Source organism: Myodes glareolus, chromosome 25 (assembly GCF_982192425.1).
Source record: "Myodes glareolus chromosome 25, mMyoGla1.1, whole genome shotgun sequence".
Classification (NCBI taxonomy): Eukaryota; Metazoa; Chordata; class Mammalia; order Rodentia; family Cricetidae; genus Myodes; species Myodes glareolus.
In genome coordinates, this window is record NC_142050.1 from 40,241,161 (window position 1) to 40,259,278 (window position 18,118).

At 43.5% G+C, this 18,118-nt stretch overlaps 2 protein-coding genes across 4 annotated transcripts; both read left to right on the forward strand.

The window, feature by feature from the left end:
* Positions 1-668: 668 nt before the first annotated feature.
* LOC146889638 (glutathione S-transferase kappa 1-like) lies at positions 669-4,665 on the forward strand. Of its 2 annotated transcripts, none has more exons than XM_087901673.1 (8): positions 669-873; positions 1,567-1,648; positions 1,798-1,926; positions 2,372-2,472; positions 2,622-2,717; positions 3,596-3,712; positions 4,052-4,145; positions 4,436-4,665. In XM_087901673.1, exons 1-8 carry the CDS (start codon positions 802-804, stop codon positions 4,483-4,485), a joined length of 741 nt encoding a protein of 246 aa, XP_087757799.1. In that variant the 5' UTR covers positions 669-801; the 3' UTR covers positions 4,486-4,665. The 2 variants fall into 2 exon arrangements, with proteins under 2 accessions (XP_087757799.1, XP_085539793.2); XM_085683667.2 differs by having other exon boundaries at positions 672-873; positions 2,622-2,657.
* A 6,611-nt stretch (positions 4,666-11,276) lies between these two features.
* LOC146889639 (glutathione S-transferase kappa 1-like) lies at positions 11,277-15,259 on the forward strand. 2 transcript variants are annotated; one of them, XM_087901671.1, is made up of 8 exons: positions 11,277-11,468; positions 12,165-12,282; positions 12,395-12,523; positions 12,943-13,043; positions 13,192-13,227; positions 14,184-14,300; positions 14,643-14,736; positions 15,030-15,259. In XM_087901671.1, the coding sequence occupies exons 1-8, from the start codon at positions 11,397-11,399 to the stop codon at positions 15,077-15,079; spliced, it is 717 nt and encodes a 238-aa protein (XP_087757797.1). In that variant the 5' UTR covers positions 11,277-11,396; the 3' UTR covers positions 15,080-15,259. The 2 variants fall into 2 exon arrangements, with proteins under 2 accessions (XP_087757797.1, XP_087757798.1); XM_087901672.1 differs by having other exon boundaries at positions 11,279-11,468; positions 12,165-12,246.
* Positions 15,260-18,118: the final 2,859 nt, after the last annotated feature.

Here is an 18,118-nt window from a genome sequence, read left to right on the forward strand (position 1 = left end):
TCTTGGGATGTTCAGTGTGTCCACAATGGTCCGCAATGTATAAACTACCCGCCGCTTTTCAGTGATCATCACCTGATTATCAGATCAAGGGCTGTAGTACTGAAATACTAATTTTATTATAACAAGACACAAATTTTTAGTATAGTATGCTGTGGTTATTATATTATTCATCATTAATGTGCCAAATTTATATGTTAAACCCCATATAAATCTATGTACAGAAGAAAACATAGTGTGTAGAGTTTCATATTATCTGAAATTTAAGCATCTCCTCTGTGGGTTGTAATATATAGGATGAAGAAAGGGAAAGGCCACTATGTGGATTCTAGATTTGTTCCGGCCATTATGCTAATCTCTGAGAACGTGAACACAAGAAAACATGTAATTCAGAGCTTCCACCCTGCCACAGTCTTTACAAGGTCTTGCACCCGACAAGAAATAATAGCTACATTTATTATAACCCTTTCGTCGCACCGAACTCGTATCCCTGTGTACTCCCTCTTTGCTAGAGAGATAAAGTTCCAGAGCTGTCTAGAGCCTGTGCACACCTGAGAGGCTCTTCTGCCCAGACCTTCCTTTCTCCGCCCTTATCGCCCTTGTGGTCTGCAGCGCTCAGTCATTGGTCAATCGAGCTACACCCCTGGGCCCGCCCCATGGGGCGGGCTCTGTCCCGGAGGCTGCGCACTAGGGCCCTCAGCGGTCCTACCTGCAGGCCACAGGCTGGAATTGGCTGCTTGCTGCTGACACTGGGGTCTTTCTGCAGACAACAGCTTCACGTTAGCTTTCTTCCTCCTCTGCAGTATGGGGCCGGCGCGGCGAACTCTGGAACTGTTCTACGACGTTCTGTCCCCGTACTCCTGGCTGGGCTTTGAGGTGAAGCAGGGAAGCCGCCAGGACTGCCTGGGCGATTGCACAGCAGGGCACTGGGGAAGGGCTGCAGAAATTTCCAAAGATACCCTTATGGGTAGGACAAGCACAGGCTGTTCTAGGACCAAATTTCACTTTGTGCCTTTAAACGGACTGGGTCTCTAAGTAGGGTCATCGTTTCCTAAGGTCAACATTCTCTTCGGACAGGCCCTGGGAAGAACAGGGACAACTCCAAGAACACAAGCTTGGTGGGAGAAGAGGGGCCCCTAGGATGCTCCACAGCAGCGGTTCTCAACCTAGCTAATGCTGCGACTCTTTCACACAGTTCCTCATAAAATTATTTTGTTGCTACTTTATAACTGTAATTTTGCTGCTGTTCTGAATCATAATGTAAATCTATGATATGCAGAATATCTGATGTTCGACCCCTATGAAAGGATCCTTTGACCTCCTACCGCCAAAGGGTCACTATGCACAGGTTGAGAACCCCTGCTATGCACGGTGGAAACCACATACTAGAATGCATACTCTAGTATCTGTCTCAAATTGCTGGGAGTTTTGTCCTTTTAAACCAAGGAGGTCAGTATGAGTAGTCATCCCTGTTCGGCACTTAGAGCCAGGAGACAGCCCTGTAGGCCACATGAGCAACTTGTCTTCTCCAAATACCACACGGGCTCCCTTTCTTCTCTGTACTGGTAGGTCCTGTGCAGGTACCAACACCTCTGGAACATCAAGCTGCAGCTGCGTCCTGCTTTCCTCGGTGGGATCATGACCGACAGCGGTAGGTCAGAAGAAGTCCTCCCAGCTGGGCAAGAGGGTTGTATTCTGTGCTCAGACATCCTAAGCTAGAGGTTTGCCCTCTATGGGAGGATTCCCCCAGCCTGAGACCTTCATATCTTCTCTCAAAGTTGTCTAACTCTCCACTGACAGGAAACAAACCACCAGGTATGGTTCCCCGAAAAGGCCAATACGTGAACAAAGAGATGCCTCTCCTGAGACAACACTTCCAGGTTCCCATCAGCATACCCAAGGATTTCTTTGGTGTGATTGTTAAGAAAGGTGAGGACGGATTTGGAGCAACAGCTTTGCTCGCCTCGGCACTTAAGAGCACTGATTGCTGTTTCACAGGACCCGATTGGATTTCCAGTCCCACATTGTGGTTTCAACTCTCTATAACTCCAGTATTAGAGGAAATAGAAATAAAATAAATAGGTGAATAAGTAAGTAAATAAATAAATGTGTCAGAAGAGGTTGGCAGATCTAGTGGAGAATAGATTAGTCAGGGCTTTCTTAGGACATCCACCCAGTATCAGCTCATCAAAAGTAAGGAATGGGCAGAAACAAGAGCTGAGCTTAGTAAACCCATATGAGAGACTGGGATTAAAGACTGCAGGTGATTGGGCCCTGGGGCTTGTGGGGGAGTGGTGTCACAAGTAAGGATGAGATGATCCTCTATCAGGACATTGGAATCAGAATCTTAGCTCTATGTGCCTGTGCCCCACAGGGAGTCTAAATGCCATGCGCTTCCTCACTGCTGTGAGCATGGAGCAACCAGAGATGCTGGAGAAGGTGTCCAGAGAGCTGTGGATGCGTATTTGGTCTCGAGTAAGAGCTGCACTTTGAAGCCTGGAGGGAAGGGACAGTTAGTTGGATGGCATTCTGACCCATTTCAGGGGGTTTTCCAGAGACAGGATCCTGCTGCCCTACTCCTCTCTCTGCCATCTCCTTCCTGCTAAGTGTTCTCTTCTCCCCAGGATGAAGACATCACGGAGTCCCAGAGCATCCTGGCTGTGAGTGTCTGGACTGGACCACCCCATGCTAATGCCACAGGGAATCTGAGAACACAGAAGGTTCTTAGAAACTTAGAAAGAAATGTCTGTGTCTGGGGGTACAAATTACCATGAAGTTGGAACTAAAAGGAGTCTTTGAAGAATTTCCATGGGATAGGGTTGTAGCTCTGCTGTGGAGTGCATGCTTCATCTGTCTGAAACCCAAGTTTAATCCCTAGCAATAACGACAGTGTCTACCGTGGACAGTACATGTATAAAATGGAATTAGAGAAATGAAATAGTCAGTACCATAGAGAGGACCAGTGTGGCGAGGACGAAGCCTTCCATCCACAAGTCTACAGAGACTCACAATGCAAACATCACTAATCTATGACTACTACCAAGCGGAAGACTTTACACAGCCAGAGAGATAACGGACAAGTGAGAATAAAAAGATGCTCAGTGAGAAATAGATGGAAAGGGCTCAAATATGGAAGTGCACGCCAGACGGGGATGGGACTGTCAAAGTCAGGTGTCCTGTAGGATGAAGTCAAGAGACTCGAAATGAACACTTCCTCCTGTATATGAATGGTAGTTGACACTTAATCTCTCAACACATGGGATATCGAATTACTCCTATGTGGGATATGCAATAAATGCCTACTTTATCCTCTAGTGTCTATATATAGATCCTAAAAACTTATATTTGCACATGTATGATTTAGCCTGCTTGTACTTAATATTTAACAAATCTTTCTCACAGCCCACTTCTCTCAGTGACTTATCCACTCCCCTGATGCTCAACAACTCTCTCATTAAACTATCAGAGACAGGGGCTTATAGGTCAAGGTGTAGTTTCTAAACCTGGACTGTACACTGACATCACCAGAAGAGACCAGTGTCATTCCCAGAAAGGCCAATGTCACCATCTGGGGAATGGCTCTTCCTTGTCTCCCTAGGCTGCAGAGAAGGCAGGAATGTCCACAGAGCAAGCCCAACGCTTTCTGGAGAAAATCTCCACAGCACAGGTGAAGAACAAGCTCAAGGAGACCACCGAAGCAGCCTGCAATTATGGGGTGAGTAACTCCAAGTGTATCCCCATTCCCAGCCTGAAGGTGGAGAAGGAATGTCCACATGAGTGCTCTTGCTCCCCATCCTAAGGTGTCCTCAGCTCGTGTGCAGCACCTCATCTGCTCCCTCCCTCCCCCTAAGCCTAGTCAAGGAGGAAAGGAGGTAGATGGGGGGTTTTAAAAATAAGAAGCTACGCACCATGGAAGTTTAGCAGAGAAGATGCCTGAGGCCAACAAGACTCTTTGCAAACACTTTATCTGCTTTGTTCTGTGTTCCCAGCATATTCAACCTCAGCCTAATAAGCACCTGCTCTGTCACCTTCCTTCCTACTCTGTTTTCTTTAGGCCTTTGGGCTGCCCACCACTGTTGCCCACGTAGATGGTAAAACCTACATGTTGTTTGGTTCTGATCGCATGGAGTTGCTAGCTTACCTGCTGGGTAAGTTCAGATTCCCATTCTTTTGAGCTTTTGACACAAGCCCAACACAGTGATACCCGGTTACCAGAACAACAACACGTGTTGCTAGTATTTCCAACAATGAAGACTTATACAGTTGGATCTGACCAGGGTTAAATAGGGGTCATAAGTCTTCCCCATAGGAGAAGGGAAAGCCTCCTATATGTTGAAGCCTAACGGGTCCTGGAAGGCCCTAGGGCTCTTTGGGACGGTCTTTCTGCTGCTAACCTGTGTTAGATCATATAAACACATCTGTGATTTTCTTTATGTAGGAGAGAAGTGGATGGGTCCTGCACCTACAGCCCAATATGCCAGACTTTAAGATTCCTTAAGAAGTGAACTTCAAGTTCTCCATTTGACAAAGCTGACTTCCGTGACCCTGTGGGCTCAGACAGGAGTCTGCCTTGGCTGTGGCTGCCTTTACTTCTGTGCCTCACAAGTGCCTTTTGTAAAGCCTTACGTTCTGCATTTCCATAAAATAAACCTGATGCCACTAACAAGACATTTCTGGGTCTGTGTCTACCTGGCCAGTGTTGCTGTACCATGACCTATGATTGTATGCAGCCCACGCCATAGGCTGGGAAAGAAGAGCTCTTCCTGGGTTTTCAGCCCTCCCAACTCTGCCAGAGCACAGTGGGGCTACTGTGCACAGTGGGGCTACTGTGGGGCAGATGCAGGAGACAGTCTCCCCTTCCTCTTACCCAACAAACCTGCATGTCTAACAGAGACATTAGACTAAACACAGTAGACTCAGCAATGTATCTGCTTGGCATTTAGCTGTCTCTACCAGCCAGGGGCACTGGGAGAGGAGTATGGCCAGGGACCCTGTAACAGTGGGCAGTGGGGGAAGTAGCAAACTGTTCAGCTGAGCTCAGTTATTTAATGTGAGTCCAGCTATACAGGCCAGCAGCACTAAAACTAGGCAGTCTCTGGTCTTGCTCTTATGACCTGTATACATTATTACATTTTTCTATTTTCTGTCCTATTTTTCTTTTCCTTCTTTTCTTCTTGTTGTTGTTAAATGGGGTTTTCTATGTAGCCCTTGGTGTTCTGGAATTCCCTCTATAAAATAGACTGACGTCAGTTCAGAGATATACCTGTCTCTGCCTCCTGATTACTGGGATTCAATGTGTGCACGGCCACAAGCTACCTCAAGCTGTCTGATCATTCATAATTCCCTGAAATGCTGAGAACACACCAGACCTCTGTGTCCAATCCGTTACATCCTAAGTAACTTCAGCTTTTGCACTCGTTCCTCAAACTGACCAATTATTCACCTAAATCCCCACTTGTGTTTATTTTCTACTGTCCAGGAGTCAGAAACTTCTGCGTTTTGATATCAAACTAATGTGGGAAGAGTGTTCTGATGCTGGGCCCATACTGGGACACCTGATGGGAACCAAGGAGAGCTATAAATCAGCTAAGCCTTTTGCCAGCTTCCCTTTACTCTCTGTCTGGTTTTTCTCATTCTTTATCCTATTTTCTCCTGGAGACCCTGCACTTCCAGCTTCTCTTCCATGATCCCTGCATCTGCTGGGTTCCAAAATCAACTTTGCCCAGGTTCACGATGGTGTAAACTCAGAAGTGCATCTCACATACACTATTCCCTTCTGCAAAGGAGCCTTATGGGACACACAGCTCACATAAAATAAAAAATGTGAAGACTTCCAATCTTTGCAAACATAAGGCCAAGGTAAGGCGATGAGGAGCTTTGTATACATTAGCGTTACACGGACAAGAGTGAGTGTAGGGATAAAGATGTGTTTCTTCGTGTTGTCTTCTCATCCAAGCACTTTGTCTAGGCCACTGGGATGGCCCAGTGGGTAAAGGTGCTAACTGCCAAGCCTGATGCCCTGAGCTGATCACTTAGAGCCTTCACAATGAAAAGAGAAAATTGAGTCTTGAAAGTTGTCTTTGAATCAGTCCACACACACAGTGCACTGTTGTACATACCTGGTCACACATACAGACACAAATTAATGTAATTTAGTTTTTTATTTCAAAAGCATACTTTATGCATTACAAAGGTTTATATACTAAATACCACAATAGAATAATTTACTAGCATCTTCAACAGAAGAAAAAAGAAATTTCAATTTACAAAATCCCTCACTGTATGATTACTTACCAGGTCAAGGTTTCCTGATATAGTCAACAAGAAAGTAAACCAGGTTTGGGTTGGAGAAATGATAGCAAGACACAGACTGTGACAACATCTACTGAGAACAATGAGACTTTTTAATACTCTTATCAGAAACAGAATATAGTGACAAATGCAAAGAATCAATACAATTGTAGTTGCCAGGATATAATCACTTTTATAAGCTATGAAGGGCACAAAAAATTAATTTCTAAAATGAGTTGTCCTGTCAAGCTTCCATGCTTGCTTCACTTCTAAGATAACATACAGATAAACACAGGTCTGAATGCTTCACTACCCAGGGGCGTGCCCTGGTTTCTCAGGAACTGAAAGGCACACAGTGCCCCAGGGGCCATGGACTCTAACCTGGAAAACCTCTAGGGCAGCTAGGCCAGGCCAATTTCATGTTTCCTGCACCTCACCTCAAAATATCTTTTAATCACTTGCCCTACGTGGGTCAGTGTGACAAATGAGTTCGGGACCCAGTCGTGTCTTGTTCCTATTGGGCTAAAGGTCAATGGAATCAAAAAGAAAGCTCAACTTTCACAGTTACTGTTTCAAAGGAGAAACATATATTGGATTACTATGAAATGTAAAAACTGGTCTAGGTACTTTAATAGACAGTTTAAAGCGCTAGAAAAAAACTTTGAAAAAACTGAAACTATAAAGAAAAAATAAATATTTTCTTTCATGACTTGTATGACCTTTAGTCTGCATCCCTTCCTCCCCCATCACCTAATATGATCCTCTCCTTCCTCAGCTTTAGACTGTATTAGCTACTTTGCTGTTTGGTAAATATGATGACTGAAAGCAACTGCTAGAAAAAAAAAGGAGCTTATTTTGGTTTATGGCTGCCCAGGAAGAGTCCCTAATGGAAGGGAGATGGAGCAACAGGCAGCCAGAGCAGGAAACTGTGAGATCATCCTATAGCATACAGGAACCCGAGGGTGCAAGAAAAAAAATGGGGTAAGGTTATAATCCCTCAAAACTCAACTGTGGTGATGTATTTCAGCTGCCAAGTATAGTGGTGTATTATTTGTATTTTAGTAAATAAATCTTGCCAGAGTACCAGAGGCAAAGCTAAAGGCACTAGAAGTCAGGCAATGGTGACACACACCTTTAATCCCATGTTTTGGGAGACAGAGGCAGATGGATCTCTGTGAGTTCAAGGCTACCCTGTGCTACACAAGATCAAAACAGAAACAAACCCAGGTAGTGGTGGCCTGCACCTTTAATCCCAGTGCTAGGGAGTCATATGCCTTATATCCCAGTCCTAGAGGGAATATGAAATGAGAGGAGAGAGAGGCTTGGGCTGCTTAGTCTGCAGTCCACTTACCTTGGTACAGGTAAAGCTTCTCTAGTAGCTTGGCTACCTTGCTATTCTGGTTTTGGGGTTGAACCCCAATTTCTGTCTCTGGGTTTTTATAATTCATGCTACAGGCAAGGTTACATCTCCTCAAACAGTGCTACCAACTGAAAACAAGTGTTCAAATACGTAAGCCCATGGTGGCCATTTTTCTTTTAAACCACAATATCCACTACTAACCATTTACACACATATTTACATTATATGCTGGGGTCTATATATGAGGAAGAACATGTAGTTTTTTTTTAATTTGGATAATCTTGCTTAATGTATGTTCCAGGTCCTATAATTGTCTGAAAATTTCATAATTTTTTTGTTTGTAGCTAAATAATACTCCATATTGTATATGTACCACAGTTTCATGGTTTGTTCATTTATTGATGGATACTTAGGTTGGTTACATTTCCTATACATGGTGAATATAGAGCATCAATAAACATGGATGTGAAGTGTCTCTGCAGTAGGATATGGAGTCCTTTGAGTATAAGCCCAGAAGTGGTGTATCTGGATCATATGACAGTTTTATTTGTAATATTTGAAGAATCACCAAAATGGCTTCCATAATGGTGTATGAATCTGCACTCCCTCCAGCCAAGAATAAGGGTTCCATTTCCCCACATATTTTCCAACATTTGTCAAATTTCTTGATGACGTTGCTACATTCAGTATTTTAGAGTACTCCTAATTTAAGTATTCCTGATAACTAGGGCTATTGAAAACGTAAAAACACTAATTTGCCACTTGCATGTCCTCATTTGAGAACCACCCATTTCATTAGACCATTTCTTGATTGACAATTTTGTTTTATTGGTGTTTAATTTTGGGAATTCTTTGTAAAATTCTGACTCATAGCTTCCAGTCTTAAGTACAGATTTTCTCCCATTCTGTGGGCTGTTTGTTGGCTCTGCTGATAATTCCTTTTGCTATAGAGAAATTCTTAAATTTCCCGTAGTTCTTATGTTGATTCTTGGGCTAAGCTGCTGGAATTCTGTGCAGGAAGTTCCTGCCTATTCCAATATCTATAGCGTTCCCTATGATTTTCTCTAGAAGCTTCAGTGTTCTAGGTTTTAAGGTCTTTGATTTTTGTACAAGGTGAAAGATTCACACGCAGTTTCGTCCTCTGCAGATGGATGGATGTCCAGATCTGCCAGCATCATGTGTTGAATAGGCTATCGTTTGCCCACTGCATGTTTTCTCCACCTTTGTCAAAAATTTGGTAACCATAGGATTCCTGGTTTAGAATTCTTTTTAATTTTTGGTGTTTAAACATCTAACAGCAATAGGGTGCTTCGATAACATTGATTCATTCAGGAAATAGTGCATCCCACATCAAAACTTTTATGTATGGAGAATTTTTAAGAACACTAGACATTCTTAGGCGATAATATTGATTGGGAAATTATTAATCTATATATAATCTGACTTTAACATGTCATTGTAAGAATACTGCAGCAAAGGCATTGAGATAGTAACGTATTAATTATGGATAGCGTACTAGGTTAAGGTTGAATGGGGAGAGGCTGCTCTCTTCTCACCAGGAAAGGAAGAAGCTTGACTCAAGGGTCTCTGGACCCTGCAAGGACAAACCCTTCTACAATGATCTCTGTCTTTGTTAGGATTCCTCTGGCTGTGATAAAATACCTAACAAAAGCCACTTGTGGAATGAAAAATTTATTTTTTTGGTTTAGCATATGAGGTGATGTCCAACATGTAGAAGACAGAGCAACAGGAGCCATTTGTAGTAAGGAAGAAGAGATATATGAATACTCACATTCAGATTAGTTTTCCCTTTTGAGAAAATCTAGGATCCCAGCTAAGGAAATTGTGCTGCTCTCATGACCTGAAGACCCCAGGTCTTACCTCGTGATGTTCCCACCACATCGTTATAGCATCGCTAAAGCACAAACCTTGGAACTGAGAGCATTTAACCGGTGGCCCCATGGGCGACATTCCAACTAAACTTAGCATTTTCCAGGCAAGGGAGAGATTTTCTGTTTGTACTGAGATAGCTTGTGATGGTTTCCTTGTGAATACAAATAAGAAGTGAAATGTTTTATGTGCTTCTCAGCTAATGAAACAGATTAAATGAGATTTAAAATACATACACTTAATTGCAGAAAATATCACCTATAAGCAAACTAAAATTCCCCAACAATCATTGCAGAAGTGAGGCCTTTAGTCCTACTAACACTGTCTCAAAAATTACATTAAAATTTCCTCCATGTTTAAAAGTTTTGTGGCTTGTTTTCAGAGACCTTAGGATCAGACATACCAAGTAGTTGACACACCAGGCATTAACTCTCTGAGTTGCACTATCTTGCCATAACTTCTGGAAGCTGTCATTGTGCATGTTCTTCCCTAGGCCATAACAGGTGCACTACTTGGACCACAATAGTGCTTCCCTTATCTAAAGTTCACTTCCCATGGCTTCACTTCCCTGAGTAAACATGGTCTAACGTTGGCAAATGGAAACAAAACAATAAACCATCGAATGTTTGCCTCTAGAATAAGGTGATGAGGGCTGGTGAGACGAATCAACAGGTAAAGGGGCTTGCTTCCAGACCTTGTAAGTCTGGTCACCTAAGTTTAATTCTGGACACTCATGTAAAGATTCTGAGGCTACATGTGTACTCGGGCAGATACACACACACACACACACACACACACACACACACACACACACGCCACACACATACATATTATACAAACACACAATAATACATGACAACAGAGCCAGGTGTGATGTTGCATGCCTTTAAAGGCATCACTTAGGAGGTACAAACAGGGAATCTGTCTAAATACAAGGACAAGCTGATTCAGCGAGTTCCAGGATAGACACAACTATATAGAGAGACCCTGACTCAAAGAACATAAATAAATAAACAATAATAGTAACTGATGAAGTCCTGAGCCTTCTTCGTTGGCATGTTCACCGTGCCCACAAAGGTCCACAATGTGTACACTACCTGCCTCCTTTTCATTGGTCACCTCCATTATCAGATCAAGTATTGTAGTACCGAAGTACTATTTTAAAGCAACACTTTTATCAAAACAAGACATAAGTTTTTAGATTGGTATATTATGGTTATTATATTATTCATCATTAATGTGCCAAATTTATATGTTAAACCCCATACAAATCCATGTGCAGACAAATACATAGTGTGTGGAGTTTGATATCATCTGCAATTTCAAGCATCACTTATGTGTGTTGTAATTCATGAGATGAAGATAAGAAAAGGCCACTATGAGAATTGTTAGATCCGTTTCGGCCATTGTGATAATCTCTGAGAAAGTGAACACAAGAAAAGATGTAATTCAGAACTTCCATCCTGCCTCAGTCTTTACAACGTCCTACACCTGACAAGAAATGCTATAGTTACATTTCTTATAACCCCTTCGTTCCACCGAATTCGTATCCTTGTGTACTGCCTCTTTGCTAGAGAGATAAAGTTCCAGAGCTGTATAGAGCCTGTGCACACCTGAGAGGCTCTTCTGCCCAGACCTTCCTTTCTCCGTCCTTGTGGTCTGCAGCGCTCAATCATTGGTCAATCGAGCTACACCCCTGGGCCCGCCCCGCGGGGCGGGCTCTGTCCCTGAGGCTGCGCACTAGGGCCCTCAGCGGTCCCTCCTACTGTCCACAGGCTGGAATTGGCTGCTTGCTGCTGATACATTGGGTCTTCCTGCAGACAACAGCTTCACGTTAGCTTTCTTCCTCCTCTGCAGTATGGGGCCGGCGCGGCGAACTCTGGAACTGTACTACGACGTTCTGTCCCCGTACTCCTGGCTGGGCTTTGAGGTGAAACAGGGAAGCCGCCAGGACTGCCTGGGCGATTGCACAGCCGGGCACTGGGGAAGGGCTGCAGAAATTTCCAAAGATACCAGCAATGCTAGGACTAGCACAAACTGTTCCCGGGCCAATGTTCACTTTCTGCCTTTAAACGGGCTGCGTCTCTAAGTAGGATCCTGCTTTCCGAAGGTCAACATTCTCTTCTCACCGGCCTTAGAAAGAACAAGAACAACTCCAAGGACGCAAGATTTTTTGGGGGGGAGGGGAGAGAATCAGGGGCGCTAGTTTGCTCCACAGCAGTGTTCTCAACCTGGCTAATGCTGCGACTCTTTCATACAGTTTCTCATAAAAATTATTTTGTTGCTACTTTATAACTGTAATTTTACTACTGTAATGAATCATAATGCAAATATATGATATGCAGAATATGTGATGTGCGGACGATATGAAAGGATCCTTTGACCTCCCTCCACCTTCCACAAAGGGTTGCAACCCTTAGGTTGAGAATCTCTGCTATACAGGGTGGAAACCACATACTAGAATCCATATTCTAGTATCTGTCTCAAATTGCTGAGAGTTTTTGTCCTTTTAAACCAAGGAGGTCCCTGTTCGGCACTTAGAGCCAGGAGACAGCCCTGTAGGCCACATGAGCAACTTGTCTTCTCCAAATACCACACGGGCTCCCTTTCTTCTCTGTACTGGTAGGTCCTGTGCAGGTACCAACACCTCTGGAACATCAAGCTGCAGCTGTGTCCTGCTTTCCTCGGTGGGATCATGAACGACAGCGGTAGGCCAGAAGAAGTCCTCCCAACTGGGCAAGAGGGTTGTATTCTGTGCTCAGACATCCTAAGCTAGAGGTTTGCCCTCTATGGGAGGATTCTCAAGCCTGAGACCTTCATATCTTCTCTCAAAGTTGTCTAACTCTCCACTGACAGGAAACAAACCACCAGCTATGGTTCCCCGAAAAGGCCAATACATGTACAAAGAGATGCCTCTCCTGGGGCAACACTTCCAGGTTCCCATCAGCATACCCAAGGATTTCTACAATGTGATTTTGAAGAAAGGTGAGGAGAGGTTTGGAGTGATGGCTCAGCAGTTAAGAGCACTGATTGCTCTTCCAGAGGACCCGATTTGATTCCCAGCACCCACATGGTGGTTCACAACTCTCTATAACTCCAGTATCAGAGGAAATGGAAATGAAATAAATAGGTAAAGAAGTAAGTAAATAAATAAAAGAGTCAGAAGAGGTTGGCAGACCTAGTGCCTTTCTTGGGACATCCACCCAGTATCAGCTCATCAAAAGTGAGGAATGGACAGAAACAAGGGCTGAGCTTAGTAAACCCATATGAGAGACTGGGATTAAAGACTACAGGTGACTGGGCCCTGGGGCTTGTGGGGGAGTGGTGTCACAAGTAAGGATGAGAGGATCCTCTATCAGGACATTGGAATCAGAATCTTAGCTCTATGTGCCTGTGCCCCACAGGGAGTCTAAATGCCATACGCTTCCTCACTGCTGTGAGCATGGAGCAACCAGAGATGCTGGAGAAGGTGTCCAGAGAGCTGTGGATGCGTATTTGGTCTCGAGTAAGAGCTGCACTTTGAAGCCTGGAGGGAAGGGACGTTAGTTGGATGGCATTCTGACCCATTTCAGGGGGTTTTCCAGAGACAGGATCCTGCTGCCCTACTCCTCTCTCTGCCATCTCCTTCCTGCTAAGTGTTCTCTTCTCCTCAGGATGAAGACATCACGGAGTCCCAGAGCATCCTGGCTGTGAGTGTCTGGACTGGACCACCCCATGCTAATGCCACAGGGAATCTGAGAACATAAAAGGTTCTTAGAGACTTAGAAAGAAATGTCTGTGTCTGGGGGGAAAAAATACCATGAAGTTGGAGGTACAAATTACCATGAAGTTGGAACTAAGAGGAGTCTTTGAAGAATTTCCATGGGATAGGGTTGTAGCTCTGCTGTGGAGTGCATGCTTAATCTACCCGAGGCCCGAGTTCAATCCCTAGCAACAACGACTATGTCTACTGTGAACAATACATGTATAAAATAGAATTAGCGAGAGAAGTGAAATAGTCAGTACCGTAGAGAGGACCAGGGTGGGAAGGATGGAGCTTCCATTCACAAGTCTCCAGAGACTCACAATGAAAATGTCACTAATCTATAACTAGGCAGGAGACTTTACACAGCCAGAAAGATAGCAACAAGTGAAAATTGAACAGATGCTCAATGAGAAGTAAATGGAAAAGACTGAAATATGGAAGTGCATGCCAGAGGGGGATGGGCATTTCAAAGTCAGATGTCCTAGAGGATGAAGTCAAGAAACTCGAAATGTCCTTTTCCTCCTGTATATGGATGATAGTTGACACTTATTCTCTCAACACATGAGACATAGAATCACTCTCGTATAGATATGCAAAGAATGGCGAGTTTTCCCTCTAGTGTCTATATCTAGTTCCTAAAAACATATGTGTGCCTGTATGATTTTAGCCTGCTTATATTTAATATTTATCAAATCTTTCTAACAACCCACTTCTCTCAGTGACTTATCCACTCCCCTGATGCTCAACAACTCTCTCATTGAACTGTCAGAGACAGAGTTTATAGGTCAAGGTGTAGCTTCTCAACCTGGGCAATACACTGACATCACCAGAAGAGACCAGTGTCACCCCCAGAAAGATGGATGTCACCATCTGGGGAATGGCTCTTCCTTGTCTCCCTAGGCTGCAGAGAAGGCAGGAATGTCCACAGAGCAAGCCCAACACTTTCTGGAGAAAATCTCCACAGCACAGGTGAAGAACAAGCTCAAGGAGACCACTGATGCGGCCTGCAATTATGGGGTGAGTAACTCCAAGTGTATCCCCTTTCCCAGCCTGAAGGTGGAGAAGGAATGTCCACATGAGTGCTCTTGCTCCCCATCCTAAGGTGTCCTCAGCTCGTGTGCAGCACCTCATCTGCTCCCTCTCTCCCCCTAAGCCTAGTCAAGGAAGGAAAGGAGGTAGATGGGGGGGGGGTTAAAAATAAGAAGCTATGTGCCATAGAAGTTTAGCAGAGAAGATGCCTGAGGCCAACAAGACTCTTTGCAAACACTTTATCTGCTTTGTTCTGTGTTCCCAGCACATTCAACCTCAGCCTAATAAGCACCTGCTCTGTCACCTTCCTTCCTACTCTGTTTTCTCTAGGCCTTTGGGCTGCCCACCACTGTTGCCCATATAGACGGTAACACCTACATGTTATTTGGTTCTGACCGCATGGAGTTGCTAGCTTACCTGCTGGGTAAGTTCAAGTTTCCATTCTCTTGAGCTTTTGACACAAGACCAACACTCATTTAATCTGATAATCAGAACAACAGAAGTTCCTAGTATTTCCAACACACAAGGTTTATACAGTTAGTGCTGATCAGGGTCGGTGCTGATGGGGGTGAGAAGTCTTTCCCATAGGAGAGTAAAAAGCCTTCTACACCTTGAAGCCAAATAGGTCCTGGAAGGCCCTAGGGCTTTTTGGGACCATCTCCTGCTGCAAACATGTCTGAGAACCATACATACACTTCTGTGATTTTCTTTATGTAGGAGAGAAGTGGATGGGCCCTGTGCCTACAGCCCAATATGCCAGACTTTAAGATTCCTTAAGAAGTGAACTTCAAGTTCTCCATTTGACAAAGCTGACTTCCGTGACCCTGTGGGCTCAGACAGGAGTCTGCCTTGGCTGTGGCTGCCTTTACTTCTGTGCCTCACAAGTGCCTTTTGGAAAGCCTTACGTTCTGCATTCCCATAAAATAAACCTGATGCCACTAACAAGACATTTCTGGGTCTGCGTCTACCTGGCCAGTGTTGCTGTACCATGACCTATGATTGTATGCAGCCCACGCCATAGGCTGGGAAAGAAGAGCTCTTCCTGGGTTTTCAGCCCTCCCAACTCTGCCAGAGCATAGTGGGGCTACTGTGCACAGTGGGGCTACTGTGGGGCAGATGAAGGAGACAGTCTCCCCTTCCTCTTACCCAACAAACCTGCATGTCTATCAGAGACAGTAGACTTAACACAGTAGACTTAGCAATGAATCAGCTTGGCATTTAGCTATCTCCGGCCAGCCAGGGGCACTGTAACAGTGGACACCCGGGGAGTCAGGGGGAAGCAGCAAACTGCCCAGCTGAGTTCAAATATTTAATGTGAGTCCAGCTACACACGCCAGCAGCATTAAAACTAGGCAGTCTCTGGTCTTGCTCTTATGACCTGTAGACATTGCTTAAATTTTTATTGCTTAAAGTTTTATTTTACTTCTTTTTGTTTTCTTGTTGTTAAATGGGTTTTTCTATGTAGCCCTCCATGTCCTGTAACTTCCTCTGTAACCAGGCTTACCTTGAACTCAAAGTTAGACCTGTCTCTGCCTCCTGATTACTGGGATTAAAGGTGTGCATGGCCACAACCTACCTCAAGCTGTTTAATCATTCATAATTCCCTGAAATGCTAAGAACACACCAGACCTCTGCCCAGTCTGTTACATCCTAAGTAACTTCAGCTTTTGCAATCGTCACTCAAACTGACCAATTATTCACATAAATCCCCACTTGTGTTTATTCTATACTGTTCAGTAATCAGAAACTTCTGCGTTTTGATGTCATACTAACTTATGTGGGAAGAGTGTTCTGATGCTGGGCCCACACTGGGACACCTGATGGGAACCAAGGACAGCTTTAATCAGCTAAGCCTTTTGCCAGCTTCTCTTTGCTCTCTCGCTCTGGTTTTCTCATTTTATATCCTATTTTCTCCTTTCAGAATCTGCCACTTTCATCTTCCTCTCTCTTTTTTTGTTTCTGTTTTTATCTTTTTATTTTTATTTTATTGAGCTCTACATTTTTCTCTGCTCCCCTCCCTGTCTCTCCCCTCACCTTCAACCCTCTGCCAAGGTCCCCATGCTCCCAATTTACTCAGGAGATCTTGTCTTTTTCTACTGCCCATGTAAATTAGATTTATGTAAGTCTCTCTTAGTGAACTCATTGTTGTCTAGGTTCTCTTGGATTGTGATTTCTAGCCTGGTTTTCTTTGCTTTATGTTTAGAAACCACTTATGAGTGAGTCCATGTGATAATTGTCTTTCTGTGTCTAGGTAACCATATTCAAAATGATGTTTTCTAGCTCCATCCATTTTCCTGCAAAATTCAAGATGTCATTTTTTTTTCTGTTGTGTAGTACTCCTTTGTGTAAATGTATCACATTTTTCTTATCCATTTTTTGGTCGAGGGGAATTTGGGTTGTTTCCAGGTTCTGGCTATGGCAAACAGTGTTGCTCTGAACATAGTTGAGAACATGTCTTGTGGCATGATTGAGCATCCTTTGGATATATACCCCAAAGTGGTATTGCTGGGTCTTGAGGAAGGTTGTTTCCTAATTTTCTGAAAAATCGCCACATTGACATCCAAAGGGGTTGTACCAGCTTGCATTCCCACCAGCAATGCAGAAGTGTTCCCTTTACCCCACATCCTCTCCAGCATAAGTTGTCATCAATGTTTTTGATCTTGGCCATTCTTACAGGTGTAAGATGGAATCTCAGAGTTGTTTTGATTTTCATTTCTCTGATGACTAAGGATGTTGAACATTTCCTTGAGTGTCTTTCAGCCATTTTAGATTCCTCTGTTGAGAGTTCTCTGTTTAGGTCTGTACTCCATTTTTTCATTTGATTATTTGTTCTTTTAATGACCATTTTCTTGAGTTCAGTGTATATTTTGGAGATTAGGCCTCTGTCTGATGTGGGGTTAGTGAAGATCTTTTCCCATTCTGTAGTCTGTTGTTTTGTCTTATTGACCGTGTCCTATGCTTTACAGAAGCTTTTCAGTTTCAGGAGATCCCATTTATTAATTGTTTCTCTCAGTGTCTGTGCTGCTGGGGTTATATTTAGGAAGTGGTTCCCTGTGCCAATGCATTCAAATGTACTTCCTACTTTCTCTTCTATGAGGTTCAGTGTGGCTGGCTTTATGTTGAGGTCTTTGATCTATTTGGACTTGAGTTTTGTACATGGTGATAGATATGGGTCTATTTTCATTCTTCTACACGTTGATATCCAGTTATGCCAGCACCATTTGTTAAATATCCTTTCTTTTTTCCATTTGATAATTTTTGCTTTTTTGTCAAAAATCAGGTGTTCGAAAACGTGTGGATTAATATCTGGTTCTTTGATTTGGTTCCATTGATTCACCTGTCTATTCTTATGCCAATACCAGATGATTTTCAGTACTATAACTTTGAGTAGAGTTTGAAGTCAGGGGTTGTGATGCCTCCAGAAGATCTTTTATTGTACAGATTTGTTTTGGCTATTCTGGGTTTTTTGCTTTTTCATTTGAAATTGAGTATATTTCTGTTGAGGTTTGTGAAGAATTTTTCTGTGATTTTAATGGACAATGCATTGAATCTGTAAATTGCTTTTGGTAATATTGCCATTTTACTATGTTAATTCTGCCTACCGAACAGCATGAGAGATCTTTCCACTTTCTGCTGTCTTCTTCAACTTCTTTCTTCAAAGATTTAAAGTTCTTGTCATACAATTATTCCACTTGTTTGGCTAGAGTTACTCTGAGATATTTTATGCTATTTGTGGCTATTGTGAAGGTTATTGTTTTTCTGATTTCTTCCCCAGCCCTTTTCTCATCTGTGTACACGAGGGCTAC